The sequence below is a fragment of the Ursus arctos genome, unplaced genomic scaffold (genome assembly GCF_023065955.2).
Source record: "Ursus arctos isolate Adak ecotype North America unplaced genomic scaffold, UrsArc2.0 scaffold_34, whole genome shotgun sequence".
In the NCBI taxonomy this organism is placed as follows: Eukaryota; Metazoa; Chordata; class Mammalia; order Carnivora; family Ursidae; genus Ursus; species Ursus arctos.
The window spans coordinates 6,818,218-6,838,491 of record NW_026623030.1 but is presented as its reverse complement, the minus strand read 5'-3'; the positions used below and the strand labels follow the sequence as shown (position 1 = coordinate 6,838,491).

At 42.6% G+C, this 20,274-nt stretch overlaps 1 protein-coding gene across 1 annotated transcript in view; it reads right to left on the bottom strand.

Annotated features, from left to right (window-relative positions):
- Nucleotides 1-19,579, bottom strand: part of AFG3L2 (AFG3 like matrix AAA peptidase subunit 2) — a 45,254-nt gene extending 25,675 nt beyond the window's left edge. Inside the window, exons 1-9 of the mRNA XM_026486265.4 lie at nucleotides 19,273-19,579; nucleotides 14,840-14,939; nucleotides 14,202-14,279; nucleotides 11,246-11,352; nucleotides 10,955-11,107; nucleotides 8,290-8,364; nucleotides 4,551-4,675; nucleotides 2,498-2,771; nucleotides 956-1,093 (exon numbers count right to left, since the gene is read on the bottom strand). Coding sequence (XP_026342050.1) covers nucleotides 956-1,093; nucleotides 2,498-2,771; nucleotides 4,551-4,675; nucleotides 8,290-8,364; nucleotides 10,955-11,107; nucleotides 11,246-11,352; nucleotides 14,202-14,279; nucleotides 14,840-14,939; nucleotides 19,273-19,389 — 1,167 coding nt within the window. The 5' untranslated portion in view covers nucleotides 19,390-19,579. The remainder of the gene's footprint in view (nucleotides 1-955; nucleotides 1,094-2,497; nucleotides 2,772-4,550; nucleotides 4,676-8,289; nucleotides 8,365-10,954; nucleotides 11,108-11,245; nucleotides 11,353-14,201; nucleotides 14,280-14,839; nucleotides 14,940-19,272) is intronic.
- Nucleotides 19,580-20,274: the final 695 nt, after the last annotated feature.

Genomic DNA, 20,274 nt, shown 5'->3' with positions numbered 1-20,274 from the left:
TCCCCTAGCTGCCTGACAAGACTCCTAGGAATCCACCTACTTCGCCTAAGATGCCATCAGTGGTACGACGTATTACTGATACACTTGCCATTGACCTCCCCCCTCCAAATGCTGCCAGTTGATGACACAACACCTAGTTACTGATTATATGCTGTATCCTGATGTTTGGAAAAGCAACTGTGATGGTACTTTACCCCTTCGAGGTGTTAAAAAAAAAAAAGTCAATATTTAATGAAATACACAAGGGAAAAATTTAAGTGCTGCTTTAAAAATTAATCCATACCCACACTTCCTGATTTCAAAACTTACTGCAAAGCAACAGTAATCAAGACTGTGGTACTTTTATAAAGACAGACATACAGGTCAACAGGATAGAATTTAGAGTCAGAAATAAACCCATGTACCTACCTATGGTCAAGGGTGCCAAGACCATTCAATGGAAACTTGTCTTTTTAACAAATGGTGCCGGGAAAACTGGATACATACATGTAAAAGACTAAAGATGGACCCTTACCTTATGCCTTATTAACTCAAAATGGATCACAGACCTAAATGTAAGAGCTAAAACTACAAAACACTTAGACGAAAACATAGGAATAAATACTTATGACCTTGGATTTGGTGACAGATTCTTAGATATGATACCAAAGTCCAAGCAATGGCAAAAAATGGATACACTGGTCTTCATCAAGATTAAATGCTTTTGTGCTTCGCTATCAAGAAAGAGAAAAGGCAAACCACAGAATGGGTGAAATTATTTGCAAATAATGTATCTGATTAGGATTCAATATCCAGAATATACAAAGAACTCTCACAATTCAATGACAAAAGGACAACCCAATTAACAGACTGCCCTAGTCTGGGCCGGGGCCATCTTTACCAACTCCATATTCAGGGGGAAGCTCAGGGGAGAGAGGGTGGAAGCTGTGCCATCATAACAGAACAAACGACTTACTCTAGCTGGACCCACACCAACAAACATCTCCAAAAACTCAGATCCACTAACAGTGATGAAAGGGACGTTGGCTTCTCCAGCTGTGGCCTTAGCGAGCAGCGTCTTCCCAGTGCCTGGAGGGCCAGTGAGAATGGCACCCTTCAGATATAAAAAAGGAAAAGTATCTTTAATTAGGATTTCAGAAAAGTAAATTGCATATCCATAAATAGTTCTGAGACATAAATCTGTCTATAAACTCTACTGATATATACCAGATGTTCCTCAAACATCTGAACTATGGCAGAACATTTTTATATTACTAAGAAAAGGATTTTTAGAGACTGTTCTTCAAAATTTAGTAAGAATGTGAAATCTTAAATACTTCGCTTATAAGATGTTTAGTGTTGCTTTTCAGACCTTTAGACTTAAGCTGAATATCTACTAATAAACCAACTGAGGTTTACTTAAATAAGCCAAGGAGACATAAGACAACACACTCTCAAATTACATTTTGCTTACTTTCGTCCCTTTAAAATTTCACGAAGTAAAAATTAATGACCAATCATGAACATAGTTAAAAAGAGAAAATGTGCTTGTTCAAACAGTATAATTATTTAAGTTGAGGAGATGCCTGGGTATGATGTGCACAGGTACTAAGTAAGTAACAGCAAATTATATAATTATCAAATATGACTTTTTAAAAAATTTTATTTATTTGACAGAGAGACAGCCAGTGAGAGAGGGAACACAAGCATGGGGAGTGGGAGAGGAAGAAGCAGGCTCCCAGCGGAGGAGCCTGATGTGGGGCTCAATCCCAGAACGCCGGGATCACGCCCTGAGCCGAAGGCAGACACTTAACGACTGAGCCACCCAGGCGCCCCTCAAATATGACTTTTTACCCATAGAGGCAGGACATGGAAATCAAGGAAATGATGATCTCCTTCACAAAGGATTCCTTTAAATGTAAACTTTATTAATGGATTTTTTAAATAACTAAGCATACTGGATTCTTATACTTAATGACTGAGCCTGGCCCTCAGAGCACAAAGATCAACAAGGCCAGCCCATCGCCAGCAGTGGGCACTGGGATGTCTCCTTGGAGAGGGGGGAAGGCTGGAATTAGTGTTGTTTATCTCTTCACCAAATCCTGCGCCATGAGTCTGAGTGTCAGGCACAGGCAGAGAGTTTGCTCAAACTTGCTCAGGGAGGGATAACTGGGTGACAGCAGGGGGCAACATGCTCTCGTGCATACTTGCTGAGAAACGGGTTATCTAAATCTGACTGGAGGAAGAAGAAAGGCAAATCAGGGAAGGCTTCCAAGGGGAAAGAACACAAATCTTCCTGGGAATATACACACTATGTGCAAGCAGAAACATTCCCACAGAATAAATGATGTGAAAAAACCCCGGAATAAAGCAGAGACTGGTAAGACAGAAGGAGAATAACAGATAATTTATCATAAGTAATCAAACTTCATAAAATTATAACTTTAGAGATCAAGAAGTAATTCAAAAAATTTTGGGGCTAATCAGTTGAATATAATCTTCTGAAAGTTCACTTTACCTTTGGGATTTTTGCTCCTAGATCTTGATATTGCTTTGGGTTTTTCAAGAAATTCACAAATTCCATTATCTCTAGCTTGGCCTCCTCGCAGCCAGCCACATCTTTGAACTTCACATCTATCTCATCTTTCAAGACTTTGGCAGTGGTTTCTCCAACGCTGAAGAGTCCACCCATCCCCCGGCCCGTCCGGCCAATCCCGGCAGGCCCTCTCCGGATGGTGTACAGTAAGAAAGTGATGATGAGCACCGTGGGCAACATGCTCAGGAGAAACGAGCTAAAGGAAACCACACACAACACTGACATGTTTTTAAGTCTGGTAACCTCTGGCTTTGTAAAGGTTCTGCAAGATACACTTTTTGGTAACTGCTTAGGATACAACTGTACAGATTTCCTATTTTTAGAAAACCTGAATATTCTAATATTTTGTCTGAGGCACAAAGAGAATCTTAGTGCCTCAATATCACTGACGTAGAACTGCAGAAGATGAGACCAAAGAAAAAGCTGTTCTTTACATGCTGTCTTCTGAGATTTTCTTTCTATCCCGATAATCACCATTTATACACAAAACCGACCTAACCGTAATTCACTATCATTATATCTGCAGTTCAAAGAAATTTCTTTTGAATTACTCACTTAAAAGTTTTAACATTTTAAACATGATCTGGTGTTAGCCTGGGCAGAAATTCCAGTTCTCTTATTGGAATACACTGACTTATTCTAAAGAGATGTCTTCCAAATTATCAAATCCTTGCTAAGGTAACAGCAGACCAGCTTCAAAGTCCTGTGTACAATGGTGACAACTATCTCTTGGTGAGCGCTGTGCAGGCCACTCTTCGCAGCTTGTGCGGACTTAAAAGAATGACTCCCAGGGGAGCAATCATCTGTCCTTCAAACTCGTGCCTGCTCTGGAGGACACTGCTCAGATAGGACATAAAGCCTGGGGATACCTTTTGCCTGTCTTAGTAAATTTCAGTACAATTATGGGTATGGATACGTACTCATATTGGTTAACATAATGCAATTTAGCTGAATTTACCCTAAGAAATTTGGATCAAAACCTCATAGACAGGTTAGCTCAAAACCAAAACCAGGATCTACTTTCTAAGTTTTCATCTTTTACAATATTTTAACTGCTCCTACCGCAGGCAGGAAGAACTGTGAAAACTTTACCTTTGGTTTATTTCTGGAGGGGAAAAAAATACACACCAGCAGTAAAAGTTTAAAGAATGTTGTAACAAAACTTTCTGTAACATTTCAGCAGCAAAGTTAACCGATTATACAACAGCCCCGGAGGCCGAAGGACATAGCATAGGTGAAACCACCTTGATAGCTATCTGGATCTAAATATGGAGGGAGGCCGCAGATCCACACAAACGGAAATGCAAGAAATCTCTAAAATAGAGTAACACTACCTGCTCGATCAGCACACCAGCAATCTGTTCTTCTGCTCTTTTACATATTCAGAAAATTTAAGAATTCTTTCTACTTTCACTCTTGAACTGGTCACTCCATAGTGAGGTATACTTCGATATGAATGGAGTGACTGTGAGGAAAGCTACCCCTGCGTAGTATGCGGGCGAGTATCCAAAGACAATATAATCCCCACAGAACTCAAAGATAAGTGACTCTTGAAATCAACGGGCCCTTCGTGAAAGACTCAGACTTGTAAGTGGTCTTATTAAAGACAAATAACCCTTAAGAGAAGCAACAAGTTCTGACAAGAAAGGAAGAAGAGTTACTTAAAATTCTTGGTAAACTCTGAAACATAAATATAAGTGATGGTTAAAAGGTGACGATGCCACTCTTTCACACAAAGGGGCTCTTCATGCTAAAATCCTACTGAGGGACGGTCATACCCCAATCTACTGCTTAATCAAAGATAAATATAAATGTGTAGAAAATCAGTCATGAGCAAAAACCAGTAAATTACCAATGATTTACAAGAAGTCTGGCTACACGGGGAAAGGCCTGTTTGAGAATGCTGTCTGTAACCTGCCACCTGGTGACAGAACACACAGTGAGCCGCGCAAGGCACAGTCAACAGTCTTCTTACCCATCACTTTCAGCAATGTAGACAACAGGAACCCGATTCTCCCCTTCTATGCCCAATTCCTGCTGTAAGGTTTCCAGATTCCGCTCAAAGGTGTCCACACTGCCAATATTAAACCAGACGTACTGCTATAAAAACACAAAAACAAAATATCTTAAGAACGAAAGGGAAGCAAAGTTTAATTTACTGGAAGGTTCAAGTTTTAAAGAATTTCTCAGAAATACTGAAAATTCAGAAATTGAAAAAAAAAAACCAACAATAATAAAAGACTGGTTTTAATGAGGCAGCAATTAAGTTTCACTCAGTGAGAACAATTGGCAATCCTTGCAAATAAGCATTTCTTAAGCAATATTCCTTAGTGGCTCTACAACTGTAACTCAAACATGAAAAATCTATTTAAAAAGACAATCCTTTTCATAAATACGTGTCCTTTCCCTCTTCTTCATTTCCCACATATTTCTCAGTTGCCCATCTCCAAACTAAAAACTAATGTGACACAGTAACAACGCGTAAAGTTTACTGAGCACTCACTAAGTGTCAGGCATCGTTCTTAGTCCTTTATTTACATGAACTCCTTCAATCTTAGAACCACCCTAAGAAGTAGGTACTATCACCAGAAGTCACATTCAAAATCTGAACATTAGGAAGGCACCCCCCCCCCCAACCAGCCAATGACAACAGACGCGTACCTCACTGTGTCAGACGTTACTCTTCTATTCACCTGATGTGGTGAGTTCCTGAGGCCCTGAGGAGGAACAGCTGAAGGGTCTGAGGCAATGGCTACCCACCCGCCAGCGCCAGCACGTCAGTATTCCCCACCGTGTTAGCTGTTTACTGGCTGAGATCAGCCCTCTTACCGCCCCCATTTTACAGATGAGAAAACTACAGCAGTGACTTCACTTGCCCATGGTTACAAATCGAGTAAGAGGCTGGATCCAAACCCAAGCAGTCTGGCTCCCAAGCCGGTGACCCTAACTGGCCCATTACACCGCCTCTCTTCTACAACCACACACGTACTGAATCACAACCCACACTTACGGAGTTTCTAATATACCAGAACCCGCTCTAGGCACTCAGCAAGGAGGAGTTGCATTTTATAGCAAAAAAGACTCTGTTCCTCCTTAAACCTGCAATTACTTTAAAAAGTTTTTTTTTTTTTAAATCAAAACAATAAATCTAGGATACAAAACTCAGTTAATTTACAGAAGAGAGGAACATGTTATCCCACATTCCTCCCACCAACCAGTGCTACTGAGTGGAGGGTATCACTCTGTGGTATCTAAGTATCTAAAAACAAAAGATGGAGAGGAGTTTTGTAATATGTACGTTTTTTTTCTTAAGCTTTGTATTATATAACAGTCCTTGCTACATTGTTCATTGTCAAAGCTACAAAATTCCTGTGGTTACGAGCCCCTAAACAAGTCAGTAATAGGCTAACCACATGCGACTGAGCATTTCCTTACTTACACCTACTATCAGCCGGACACTGTGCTAGGTGCGTGACTCACAGAGAGAGCTGGGGCAGATAAAGGACCAGCCGCAGATCTGGGGACCAGATCTAGTTAAGAGCCTCTGAAGGTGGTCCTAGCTCTAAGTGATTCTTACACATACTGAAGTTTGAAAACCCCCACTGACACTAAACACTAAAGAGTTGTGATTGCTGTTCTGATCTTAGCAATAGAGAAACCCAGGCTTAGGGGTCTTAGGCCATTGAGCCAGTAAAGAGTAGAGCTGATCTGAAGCTGAGTCTGTCAGAATCCAAAGATATACAACACAGCAACTAACACCGCTACCCTGACAGGTAGCAGGACACTGCAGGACACTGCAAATCTTCTGTTTCTGAAAGCTCAAAATAAAGGTTTTTATTAAACAGGTAATACTGGTCCTAGCTCTAAGTGATTCTTACAAATACTGAAGTTTGAAAACCCCCACTGACACTAAAGAGTTGTGATTGCTGTTCTGATCTTAGCAATAGAGAAACCCAGGCTTAGGGGTCTTAGGCCATTGAGCCAGTAAAGAGTAGAGCTGATCTGAAGCTGAGTCTGTCAGAATCCAAAGATATACAACACAGCAACTAACACCGCTACCCTGACAGGTAGCAGGACACTGCAGGACACTGCAAATCTTCTGTTTCTGAAAGCTCAAAATAAAGGTTTTTATTAAACAGGTAATACAGGCCCTCTGTAGAAAGCTAAGGAAATACAAACATAAAGAAAATAACCATCTGTAACCTCAACATCCAGGGACAAACACTATTAGCAATTTTGATGCCATTCCTTCAAGATTTCATAATATCCTCTTTACAATCTTGAAACACATGCACAATTTTGAAATTGATATAAAACCTTAACTGCAATATAAAGGAGAAACAAAAAGCAAGCAATTTATAATAAAATAGTATGAATTTCAATACATAAATGTGCACGTCAATACTGGATGTAAAAATTGCCCTCTAGGGAAGGGGACTGTCCCGCTGAGCCACTGCTCTAGAGTGGCGAGATGAAAGAGAAACGAGGAGCCCCTAACATTAACCAGGTGCCTACTGTGGACATCTACCGATTTCCAATTTTCTGCTCTAGAAACAATGTTCTGCAGGACATCCTTGTATAAACATCTTTACATGCGTCCTTAATTATTTCCCTAGGATACAGTCCTGAAGCAATGCTACCGAGTGTGTGTGTACTTTCAAAACTGCTGATATACACGCTGCCAAAGTGTCCTCTTGAAAGGGAGTGCCAATTTAATTTTCAGCACGAAAACTCTGAGGAACAGTTTTGGGGGGAAAAAAAGGAGCGTGGTTATTAAGGAACATTTCATGATAAGGTAAAGAGAGTGGGGAGGGGGGCAGAAATGAAGGCAGGCAAAAGAACTTACTCCTACAAGTGACTGAAATACCAGAGCCACACAGCTTTATTGTAATATTATATTATATAGGAGTATTATAAATACTCCTCTATTTACTGATGTACTGCAAACAGAGGTGGTCACCATCCGTTCTGGTTTTCCTTAAATGTTGCCCCATCCAGGCAGGATAACTAGGAAACGGTTAATTAAGCAAAATCATCTGGAGGGAGGGACGCAACCTGGCAAAGAGATCTGGCCATGGGGGAGGGCGGTAAGACAGCAGGGCACCAAGGGACGAGGGGTCAGGCCCAGGGAAGGCTGGGAATCCCCCGGGAACCTCACTTGCCCCTCTGCTGCCTTCCCCAACAATCCCCTCGACCAGGTCTAGGGTGTCTGGAATAGAGTTCAAACTGGTTGGACCGGATATACAAGTTATTTTTGAAATGGGGAAAGAAATGTAAATTAAAATAATCCAATATCACATAACAGGTGGGAGAGAGATGATCGGAATGCTTCTTTAACCAACTCGAAGAAAACTATCTCAAAACATAAGCAATGCAGATTTAACAGTTTTTCCCTAACCAAACAATTGCTTTCTCAGTCTTGAGAAATCATAGATGATACTGGAACACCGAAAACTGGGATTTCACGGTTTCCTAAATGTACAGCCAAATGATTACCAAAACCAAACCCAAACCAACCCAAGTCTTCAGAACACAACTACATACACAGTGTTCACATTCTCACCCACGGTAGTGAAATGTGCAAGTGCTGTGCTGCCTAATTCTGGTATCCCCAGTGCACCGAGCCACCGCAATGTGAGAAATGCCTGCTTTTCCACTCTAAATCTGAAAAGTTAATTTTCAGCTAATCCACATCAATTAATAAAATCATTTACCCCATCGACGGGAGTCTTTCCTGGTGTAAAAGTCACTCGAACAAAACGCTTGTTGACGACTTCCAGTCGGTCTACCTGGAATTTTAAAAAGTTCAATATTCAGACATAAATTTACAAAAAAGACTTGAGAAATTCCCTCAAGCACATTAAAACTGCACATGCTATTTTAGACAACACAAAGAAGAATGACAAACATAGGGAGGACCCATGTCCCTCCCCTCCCCGGGCTGAAAAATAAAAACGTCACAAACACTGTTGAAGCCCCCGGTCATGTCCTTCCCAGAGGTGGCCATTCTCGGCATTAGGTGCTGACTGTCCCAAAACACGTCCTGGTGCTTGTGCCACGCACAGAACGTAACCCTAAACATACACTCACTGTTGCCTGTTTTTAGGACTTTAAAAAGGTTCTGCTTGGCATATATTCTTCTACAACTTTCTTCTCCTTCCTATCATATTTGTGAGGTTCGTCCTTACTGGCATGTCAGTTCTGCATGGTATCCCACTTTACGAGCACACCCCAAGTCATTTATCCATTCTCCTATTAATAGACATTTAGGCTGTTTCAAACATTCACTACCACTAAGAATACTGTCATCAACAGCCCTGCATATACCTTCTTGGGCACATCTTCAAAAGTTTCTCGGACACGTACCTGTAGATAGATACAGTAAGGCTGGGTTGCAAGATATACGTACTTTACTAGACACTGTGAAACTGCTCTCCAAAGTGGCTCTCCAATTCACACTGCACAACAAAATATTCCTATTGGTCTACATCCTCAATTGCTATTAGAAGACTTTAATTTTTGCCATTCTATGGGTATAAAATGATATAAACTTTTTTTTCTATAATATCTGAACTATACAGGGTTCTTAAGAACACTAAAAACCTCATCTCAAAGTTCTAAGTTGACTTGGAGCATGAGCCCTTTGGAAGAGGCTTGCTTCCTGCTGTCATTAAGTCTGCTTTGGCACAAGTGTGAAAGGTACAAGTCAATGGGACGCCTGGGTGGCGCAGTCATTAAGCGTCTGCCTCCGGCTCAGGGCATGATCCCGGCGTTCTGGGATCAAGCCCCACGTCAGGCTCCTCCGCTAGGAGCCTGGTTCTTCCTCTCCCACTCCCCCTGCTTGTGTTCCCTCTCTCGCTGGCTGTCTCTCTCTGTCAAAATAAATAAATAAATAAATAATCTTAAAAAAAAAAAAAGAAAGGTACAAGTCAAAAATGGAAAGTGAGGGAGTCCTGATAACTCCAGGAGGAGCTGGAACAGGGGACTATCTGTTCCTAAAGGCACGCCATCTGGAAAGAAGTGACTAAAGTACTCTACTCCCCGTAAAACTGGGACAACAGCAGACTGATTTCAAAGAAGCAGTGGGCCAAAAGGAGATGCCTCTCTGGAGAATCTTCCCCAAGGCCCTGTCACCACACCTGGAAGGATGGCTACAGCCTCCTCCATACATGGACACGAGTTACTTCTTAGAAAGCAGGCTCTCGCAACATTTGGGATATATACATAAACATCTTGGCTTCCACAAGAAACATCTGTCTCAAAACCATGAGTAAATAATTGTTTCCATTTTTTCCATCCTCACTTTACTGTAAAACTTTTAAAAGTAACTGTTGAGGGGCACCTGGGTGGCTTAGTCAGCTGAACCTCTGACTCTTGATTTCGGCTCAGGTCACGATCTCAGGGTCCTGGGATCCAGCCCTGAGTTGGGCTCTGCACTCAGTGCTGAGTCTGCTTGTCCCTCTCCCTCTACTCCTCCCCCTGCACACCCTCTCTAATAACTAACTAACTAATTAAATAAAACCTTTAAAAAAAATACAAATAAAAAATAAAAATAACTTTTGAGTCTTTATGCCACCAGTAAGTATAACTATCTTACCTTTATTTTAATCATTTCATTGATGAAAAGCCCAGCAGCGAGAGGTTAAAAAATTTCCCCACAGTGACACAGCAGCCTGGTTCTCTTACTATCACTTCATTTCAGCAATTCTAAGGTGGACGTTTTTCATATTTTAATTTCTGAGAAATTAGGATATGTTTGACAACTGGTATTATTTTATAGTTTCATTGGCAGCTTACTAAATGTTTCTCAGGAATACATAAAATAACGTGTCTTACAGTCCACAGCATCTAAAAGATCCTGGAGTAGAGTATCACTGGGTAAAGACCCACTGGTAGTAACAATGGCTCCTGAGCAGCCCTGCCTGGGCCCCTACTTAGAGCCCATCTGCTCTCACTTTCAACACTCGTTGTCACTTATTTATCCAGTTCCAAGCCCACGGGAGATTACAAGCCCTGGAAGCATAAAGGAGCCAGGAGAGGCTGGCACACTGCAGCAGGGGGAAGAGGTGACGGAGAAGCACACAGGAAAACGATAAAATGATGAAAGTAGATAGAGGATGGAGGGAGCAAGTCAAAAGCTAGGTTCTAGTAGAAGTGAAAGAAAAGGATTTTGTGGTAAATGTGGGGACTGCTGGGCCAAAACAAACAGGGTTCTTGATTGCAAGTACTTTTTCTAGCATTAAAAAAAAAAATCGAGATGAAAACAGTAACTGTACAATGGACAAGCTGGGTATCTAGTTGACTGTTACTTTATTGGTGTAATCTACTGAATTTCACCTTTGGAACCACGATAAACCACTAATCCCATAAAATACTTACTACTCCTTTGGAAAGATAGTTATTGACAAAGTCCTTCCATGTGATTTCTCTCCCGGAGCTCTTGAACAGGAAGTAAAACATGACTCCACCCCAAAATAGAGCAGTCCAGAGAAAGTACATCCTGAATTCCTTGTCATCCCATGGAAAGTCACCCTGGGCAAAGAAGGAGACAGTCTCTGTCAAGAATGAAATGTCACAATATGATCTATGCTATATTGGACACACATCTCTCCCAACCTCTCCTGGGGCTACCCCACACCCTCCAAATTAATACACAGTTTGGAATCACACCTTCTGGAATCGGGACCACCAGTGAGAATCATCTTTCTTGCCACCTCGTTTTCCACCACCACCAGCTCCTCCTCCAGAAGGGCGCGGGGTAGCAGCTGGCTTTGATTCTGTTCATCAACAGAGAGCACATACAGCGGCACAGCAGTATTTTATATCTCTCAACAAAGTTTTCATTAATACGGTTTAATGAAAGACTTATACAAAAGTTCTCCCAAGACTTGATCTTTTTTCATTAAGATGTATCCAGAGCCAACGATTAATAGCTAGGACCTCTTTGTTGTACTATATGCTTAGAAAGAATATAGGCCTTTTATTTCTGGGAATCAGGAATAGGAAACCCTGATTCTGGAATCAGCCTGTGTGTTACGGTGTCGTGACAACACTCGGTATTCAAAGTTCAGATGAGTTTGAAGGAAATACTGTTTCACTCTGTTACAACTCACATACACTTCTTTGATGTTACTAAAAAATAAGGAGCCAGAGTTTCATTAGGCGCACACTAAATGTTAGCTTCGTTATTTGATAGTTACATCAGGTCTTTGTAAGGCAATCCAATCCTGTACCTCAACTAGATTTAAACCAAGTATCAAAGTCATTGAGCACAGAATAGGTATACTCTTGGGAGACAGAAGCATCAATTTGTTGTTACTGTGGCTTTAGAATAAGTTTTGACCTTGACCGAGGAATGAGAAGCATATCTAGGATTAGAATCCAGTTTTTTTTCAAATTACCTTGATGCCTTGAGATTTTACTTAATCTCTTTGTGCTCCTGTCAAGTAGGAACAATAACGTGAATAATAGCATCTTCCCTATTTGGTAGAGTAGTATCAAAACTGAGAGGGAAGTTCCACAGTCTTTGAAAAAACTTAAAACATTCTACAAATCCAAAAAAAAGGACTTCTTGCAAAATTGCTTATTGCAACTGATCAGTTTGCTACGAGAAAGGAGACTAGCAGAGAGTTAGCATTTGAGGCGGCTTGCCGGCGCTTTACACACAGTATCCCGTGATCCCTGCACAATACACCACCAACCTGGTAAGTACCCTACTCTACCCATTTTACAGATAAAAAGGTGTAGCTTAAGAAACTTGGTAAGTAACTGGTTGCAGCGTTAAGTGACACAGAGAGTGACGAAGTTGTGTTTGAAGTGAAGGTAAAGGAATCCCTGAATCCCCACCTGCAGGCAGAAAGGAGGCACTCCCCTTTCCCATTCCCATGAAGGGAATACTGTAACAGTTTCTTCTGTAAGCGAGGCATGACTTTGGTAACTACCAAAACCCCCCCCCCAAAACCCCCAACAAAACAACACCCCAAAAACCTTACCCACATAAAATTAGTTTGCAAGAATCTGAAATTAGTCACTGTTACAGGCTGAATTGTGTCCTCCCCCAAATTCATGTGTTGAGTCCTAGCCCACTGTGATCTTACTTGGAAATAGGGTCTTTAGAGAAAGATAATCATGTTGAAAATGAGGTCATATGGGTAGATCCTAGTCCAATAATAACTGGCATTCTTATAAAAAGAGTAAATTTGGACACAGAAATGCACAGAGAGAAGGCAGCAAGGGAGAAGACGGTCACTATAAGCCAAGGAGAAAGGTCTGAAACAGATCCTTCCCTCGTGACTCTCAGAAGAAACCAACCCTGCCAACACACTGGTCTTGAGCCTCGGCCTCCAGGACTGTGAGACATAGATCTGTGCTGCTTAGGACGCCCAGCTGTGCAGTGTTGTTTCAGCAGCCCTGGGAAACCAACTGCCATTAACATGCCTCCCCCCGCACTTTTCTATTCTCTCAAAGACTCACAAATACTACTCTAACATCTTCAACTACGATGAAGCGATCCTTCTACTGTACAGGATGAAAAGCTGCAGCTACCTGGCACTGAGTTCCTGACGTGTTCACCCCACCACGATGCACCCAAGGAGCTTCTGCACCCCTGTCTTGGTGAGGTAGGGCCTGAGAGAGACAAGCCCTACCTGTAGTGAGGCGGAGGACTGGGAAACAGTAAAGCTCATTTCTGAAGTTGTCTGACAAGATTCCCTACTACTCTGGGACAGGACAAAGTAACACATATGCAAATGGTACGCAACAGGCTGTATTTTAAAATACGGACCTATTATCCTTAATCTCCCCCAAACCAAGTAACCAAAGTAACACATATGCAAATGGTACGCAACAGGCTGTATTTTAAAATACGGACCTATTATCCTTAATCTGCCCCCAAGCCAAGATAAAAAGACGAGCCACCATGCCCTTGGGAAACACTGTACAAACTGTCCATGTTTCCAGTCAGGCCACACTAGCACTTCTCCCTTCTCTTAACCCCTGGCGTTGCTTTCACTCTCTGCATTCTCTGAGCATGTATTTGTCTCTCCAACTAGATCCAAGTTCATTTAAAAACAAGGGCTGTATTATATTTTTCCTTACATTTCCCTAAAAAATGCCAACTGAAATGTGCCAGGCATTGTGCTAAATGCTATCACACGTATGAAACGGGGACAGGAGACTCAGGGCCTCCACAGTCCCCCCAGCCACCAAGCTCTAAGAAACCCTATCTGAAACCCCAAGCTAAGATAGGCTCTGACAAACAATTTGAAAAACACTGCACTATATCAAAATATGTGCCAGATAAAAATGCATGTATTAGGTTTCTAGGATTTTTCTTAACTATTTAGATGTGTAAAGTGTACTGACCAAATCTGCAGTTAAATATGACTGATATTGACCAGTCAATATCTCTAAGGTGAACTTAAATTAATTCAATTTGAAAAACTACAAGAAAATATGAACAGAAAAATAAGGTAAAATGAAACACAGGGTCTGTAGAATTTTGCATGTACTTGTAACCTTCCACTTCAGAACTGCCTTAAGAGAATACTTCCTTTGTTCAGCGAAAACGATTGGCAACATCATATGTTAAAGTAGTGAGTTCAAACATAATCTTTTTAAAAGGTACCTTTTTTTTCTCCTGTAACTTCTTTAGGTTCACTAGCTTTTTTCCCATTTTTTCCATTAGGAAAGTATTTTTCAAATCCTGTTGGAAAAAGAAGAAAAACACACACCCTCAAACTAAAATTCATTAGGTTTTATGTATGGGTGTTCATTTTTAAAGATGACACATCATTAAAACACTTAAGCTCAAAGTACAGCATTTCTTGTGTAGAAGTAACTCAATGCTTAAATAACCAAAGGTGTTAAAGAAATAAGCCTCATTTGCATGCCAATTTCATTACCTACAAAAGTGATATAATTGAAGGGGGTACATTTTCATCACTGCAATCAGACAGAAGTAGGTAGGGGGTGGTTTACAGGAGACAGAAACTAAGAGTCAACCTGAAACAGCTATGCATCTATTAGTGAACACCTGCTCTTGGCACTTTTTTTTTTTTTAAGATTTATTTGAGAGAGCGCGAGAGAGCACTAGCAGACTCCGCACTGAGCAGGGAGCCCAATGTGGGGCTCAATTCCAGGACCCTAGGACCATGACCTGAGCCCAAGACAGATGCTCAACTGACTGAGCCACCCAGGCGCCCTGCTCCTGGCACATCTTTAACAAGAGTATAGAACATTATGATCACACCTGTGTGTGCTTACCTTTTGGAGGGCGAGAACAAAATCTTTGATAAGCAGCAATTACATCTGTCAAAAGAGAATTTCTGCTGGTTGTTGCTTGAGTTGTAGCATATCGATAAAGCTGCAACATGACATATAAATAAAAGCATAAAAGTTATATCAAGATAAAACATTTAAAAGGACTTCTTTTCCTAATATCTCAAAGTGAATGAAATGTTTCTCCCCTCAACAGGTGGTTACACACCAGCATAGGGGATTCCCCCCCTTTAAAAGGGAGGACTATCGTTGCCCGGGACTGTGCCACTCTATCCCAGCAACCCAACCAGGAGATACAAATTATGATCCAGAAGACAAGAATACTTCAAAGTCCTGCCTAAGTTAGAACTGTGGCCCAATTACTATTCTCCACCAACACATTCACCTGGGCATTGTTTACTCAATTTGCAGCATTCAAAAGACAAACTGACACAGAAAATCTGCTCCTTCATGCGGTCTCGTTTGCAGGGTCTATAAAACTGCGAGACTATTTACCAGAAATTTCAACAGCACTGCTTGTAAATATAATACTAAATTCATCTTAGTTCCAGGATAAGGAAGTTATGGTCCCACATCACTGATAATCCTTACACTAGTAACATTTGCTGAAGATATTTGATATATTGTCATCCTAGTGAGAATGCAGGTTATGCAAGTCCCATTATAGACACACCTCTGCTTTAAATAACATATGTTGCTATAAAGTTATTTTTTAAATACAGTCTAGGTAAATTACACTATAACATAAACAAACTGAACAGGTTCCCTACTGAGTTTTTAGATTCACAATTAAAAAAGCAAGGTGCACTGAGGGGATACATCCAAATCTGGCAGTGAAAAACTTTAAGTAATCCTATCCCCTGGCAAAGTGAAAATTCATCACCATTTTTGGGGAGAACAAGCTTTTAAATACAGATGAGAATGTTTAAAGAGAAGTTCATCTGTATTAGTATCCACCAGCATTGCCTCATTTATGGTCTGATGAGGAAAACAGAACACAAAACCACATCTGCCAGGGTGACAATAATCAAAAAGACAATAAAAAGCGCTGGTGAGAATGTGGACAAGCGGAACCCTCGGGCACTGCTGGTGGGAATGGGAAGTGGTACAGCCACTTTGAAAAAGTTCAGCATTCTCAAAATGTTAAATGCAGAGTTACCATGTGATCCAATCAGTCCACTCCTGCCCAAGAAAATGGAAAACATGTCCACAGAAAACCTTCCACAAGAATGCTCATAGCAGCATTATTCACAAGAGCCAAAAAGTGGAAACAATCCAAATGTCCATCACATGATGATGAAGAGATAAATGTGGTATACTCGAACAATGGAATATTATTCAGCCATAAAAATGACTGAAGCCCTGATACATGGATAACCTTAAAAACACATGCCTAAACCTTAAAAACATTAAGAACTTAAAGAAACCTAACTTAAAGAAACCAGACACAAAAGGCCACATATTATATGACTGCACCTATATGAAATGTCCCAAACAGGTAAATCCAGAGACTGTAGATTAGCAGGTGCCTCGGGCTAGAGGACTGGTTGTAGAGAAATGGGGACTGACTCTAATTTGGTTACAAAGCTTCTTTCCTGGGTGACGAAATGTTCTGGAATTAGATAGTAGTATGCTTGTATAACCATGTGAATATACTAAAAACCACTCAATTGTACACTTCAAAATGATTTTATGAGATGTGAATAAAAGACTCAATAGAAAATAAAGAATGAGCTGATTTAACTTCAAATTAATACATGACTCTACACAGCAAAATAGAACAGAAACACTAACCCTGATCTTGGTTGACAGCACTGCTGGTCCGACAGAATTTGGAGCTACCGTTGTGTTAGGCCCTCCCTGACCCCTGGGAACACTTGGCCTATGAAACAACCACTGATAATAGGTAAGAATGTATCGTAAGTGAATAAAGCCTTTCCAATACCAAATCCATTAAGGATACAGATTAAAATGACCTGTTAGTCAAGGTGGATAAACCAACAAGTCACATTGATCCACTGAGCCATCTACTCCAGGCCACGCATTGCTAAGTGGTGGGGGTCTGGAAGTCAGAACCAATCCCTACCCCCAAGAAACTCCGAAGCGTAAGGGAGAGAGTCCTGAGGACAAATCTATTATAGGATGGTATAATACACACAGCAATACAAATCCTCTCAGAGGAGGAAGTGATTACATGTTCAAGGGACTGAAGGAGTTGTAAGAAAAGTGCCACCTAGGCCTGGGATTTGAAGGACCTGTAATCACCAGGCAGACGGTGTAAGAACTTCTAATTTTGTTAAAGCTAGAAATCTGAATTTTTTGAACGACAATCTTTAACACATCTCATATTAGGAACTTCAGGTACACATCTGTAATGGGAGGAAACAACTAGCTCCCAGGGATGCCACCATGAGGCTCAAATGCAATTACGTATGTAAAAGCACTGGTAAAATCGTATGGTGATACCTAGACTTAAATTACCATTTCCAATTATTCTGAAAGCCATTGGAGGGTAAGAGTTTACACCACCATATAAAGTAAGTCTTTATGTCACCATAAACATTTATTGACCGATAAACCTCCTTCTATTTTCAAATTGTGTTGACCTGGAATACTTCTAGCAATAATCCTGTAACTGCTTTTAACGCTGAGGTTATTTTCTTCTCTACGGGCACCATCAACAAAAATTTTCTCTGCTTATCTAATCCAAGCCCATTCAAAGGATACTATAAAAAATATCAACTCGCAAAATTTAAGTTTAGAGCACCTCATTTTAGAGGATTAGCTTTTATGTTTGACAGGATGAGCATTTTTTAGCTGCTTTTTCATCAGTCCTTATTCCTCTGAGCATAAAACCTGAAAATGGACATCTCATATCAAAATCTTTTCCCCAGAAAAACTGTGAGAATCATACTTCTGTGTCTAGCCTTTAACAGCAGCACAAACCTAAAGGCAAATGTTCTTTCAGACTCCCTTGCAGGAAGCACGTCAAAGCCATAATGTCCCCATAGAGATCTTATTAGCAACACCAGGGAACCTGTCACAGACCACCAATCAATCAGCTAGGGCTATCAGCACAGGGGACTTCCTTATACTTCAGCATCCAAGACTCACAGGACAATGTGCCACCCAAAAGAAAAAGGGCATTCAGATAAGATTCCTGACATCATAACTGCAAACTCACAAGGCAGATCCGTACCTGCTTCTTACTTGTCTGAGTCCAATATTCACTAGGGACAAAAGGAGAGGACAAGGTAAGATGGCAACATCCATGCAATGCAAACGTTAGGCCTAGCACAGGGCAGTAGAGTAAGAAAGAGATGAAGATACTCCAAGATTGGCAAGATTTTCCAAGAAAATCAGGAATGCAGGTACTATTAATATCCCATTTTAAGTGGAGAGGCTGAGATAATTTCCTCAAGGGCATCTGGCTAGTAAGTGACAGGTTCCTGTGACTGACTCAGGGCCCTAACCACCATGTTCTTTTGCCCCTATGCCCCTAAGTAAACCAATGCAAGGCTGGCCTCTAAAAAACCGGCAGACGGCAAGAGACCATGTGGCTGAAATAGCTGATACCGACTACCCACCCATTATATGAACCTTAACTTGACAGATTACTGCTGCTGTTCCGAGAAAACATATGATCATCACTACAGAAACACGTCCTACCCTAGCCCACACGTTGGAGCCCTGTTATCTGCTCGTTACCACCAGCAGAGAAACAGCCTCCTACTAAAGACAGGACTTCTTATGCAACAAAAAACACATTCTCTACTCTGAGGTGATGTTATTAATAATCATAGTTAATATGTATTATCTACTGTGTGCCAGACCCAGAATGGCAGCAATAGCCCCATTCAACAGAGGGAGAACTGGAGGCTCAGAAAGGTTGAGTAGCTTACCTCCAAAACCTGTGCTTTCATTAAATCATGCTCATGTTGCCAACCTAAACACATGCACAACAGCTGCTATTTTCCGATACCATGAAAGCAGGTGAAAGAAAGGCAACCTATATTGGTGATATGACAGGCAAGTTCCTTAACGGTCTTAGGTCTCAGTTGCTCTATCTGTAAAATGGGCTCGTCCTGAATGACGTGGAGGACCCTCACACATGATCCTTTTTGAAGCTCCCTGACGCACAAGTATCTCATTGTTTTCAAAAATCCAATTCTATACCCAGGGTTTGACACGCACTGTGCGCTTACGAGAACCATGGGATAAATGATCTGAAACGCCGGGCATTCTGGCATTGAACACGCAGGGCACGCGGCCTCATTCACGCGAGGAACCCGCCCCGGACGCCCCAACAGGCGCGAGCGCTCCCAGGGGCCGGTGACCTTGACACCCTGCTCTCCCGGGCCGAAAGCAGGCCCGACGGTCGGGCCGGGGGCGAAGGGCGCTGGGCCCCCGGGACTCACCGTCCGGAGGCAGGAGCGCTCGGTGGGGTTCATGCGGCCGCCAGGCACGAGCAGTGGGGGTAGGCCGCGGGGCCAGCAGCCTCCCCGGCCCCACAGCCGCAGGCAGCGGTGCGCCATGGCCGCCGGCGCCGCCTGCTCGGGCCGGGGGCGCTGCGCAGGCGCGGCTCTGCGGCCGGCGGACGGGCAGGCGGCGACGGACCGCTGAGGCCGCGAGAGACAGCTCCGAGCAGAGTCAGCGAACGGCGCTACGGGTCGCGGGCTCACAAGCGAGCCCACGCTTCCGACGCGCGCGTCTTCTCCCGGCCCCACCCCTCCCGGCGTGCTGACGTCAGCCGTAAAGCGGGCGCTTGGGTCGAGGGCCGCTCCTATGGCTCCCGAGCGTCCTCGCTCCACTAGAAGCGGGGTCGAAGGAGGAGGAGCGTGCAGGGCGAGAAAGGGCGGTGGGCGGAGCAGAAGGGAAAACGGAGGGGTGCAGGGTTGGAGGCGGGGCTTAAGGGAGGCGTGCGGAGGGCGGGCATGGAGGTGGGCCTAGAGGGAGGAGCGTGAGGTGGTGGGCGGGGCAGGGGAGGAGCGCGGAGGCGGAGCTGGAGGCGAGGCCGAAGGGAAGGAGGGCGAGCCGAGGTAGGGACTGGAGGGCGGAGCCAGCCGGGACCTGCAGGGAGAGAGCAGCAAAGGCTGCTGGGGCCCAGGAGAAATGGACCTTTACTTATTTGGGCGCGAGGCCATTTTCGACATTTTAGGCATTCACGCTCGGCGTGTCACTCGCGAAATATTTTATTGAGCGCCTAATCAGTGGCGGCATCATCCAAGGCTCTGGAGATGCTAAGACACACATCCCCAACCCTCGGAGAGCAAAGCAAATAATCACAAATCAGTGAGCTAAATGCAGTAATAGAAGTGTTGAGACTGTGACATCTGGCTTGGGCCCATCGGGGACCGTTTCAAAGAGAAATGATTCTCGGATGAACTCAATGGAACTGTTTCGAACTCAATGCGCTGTTT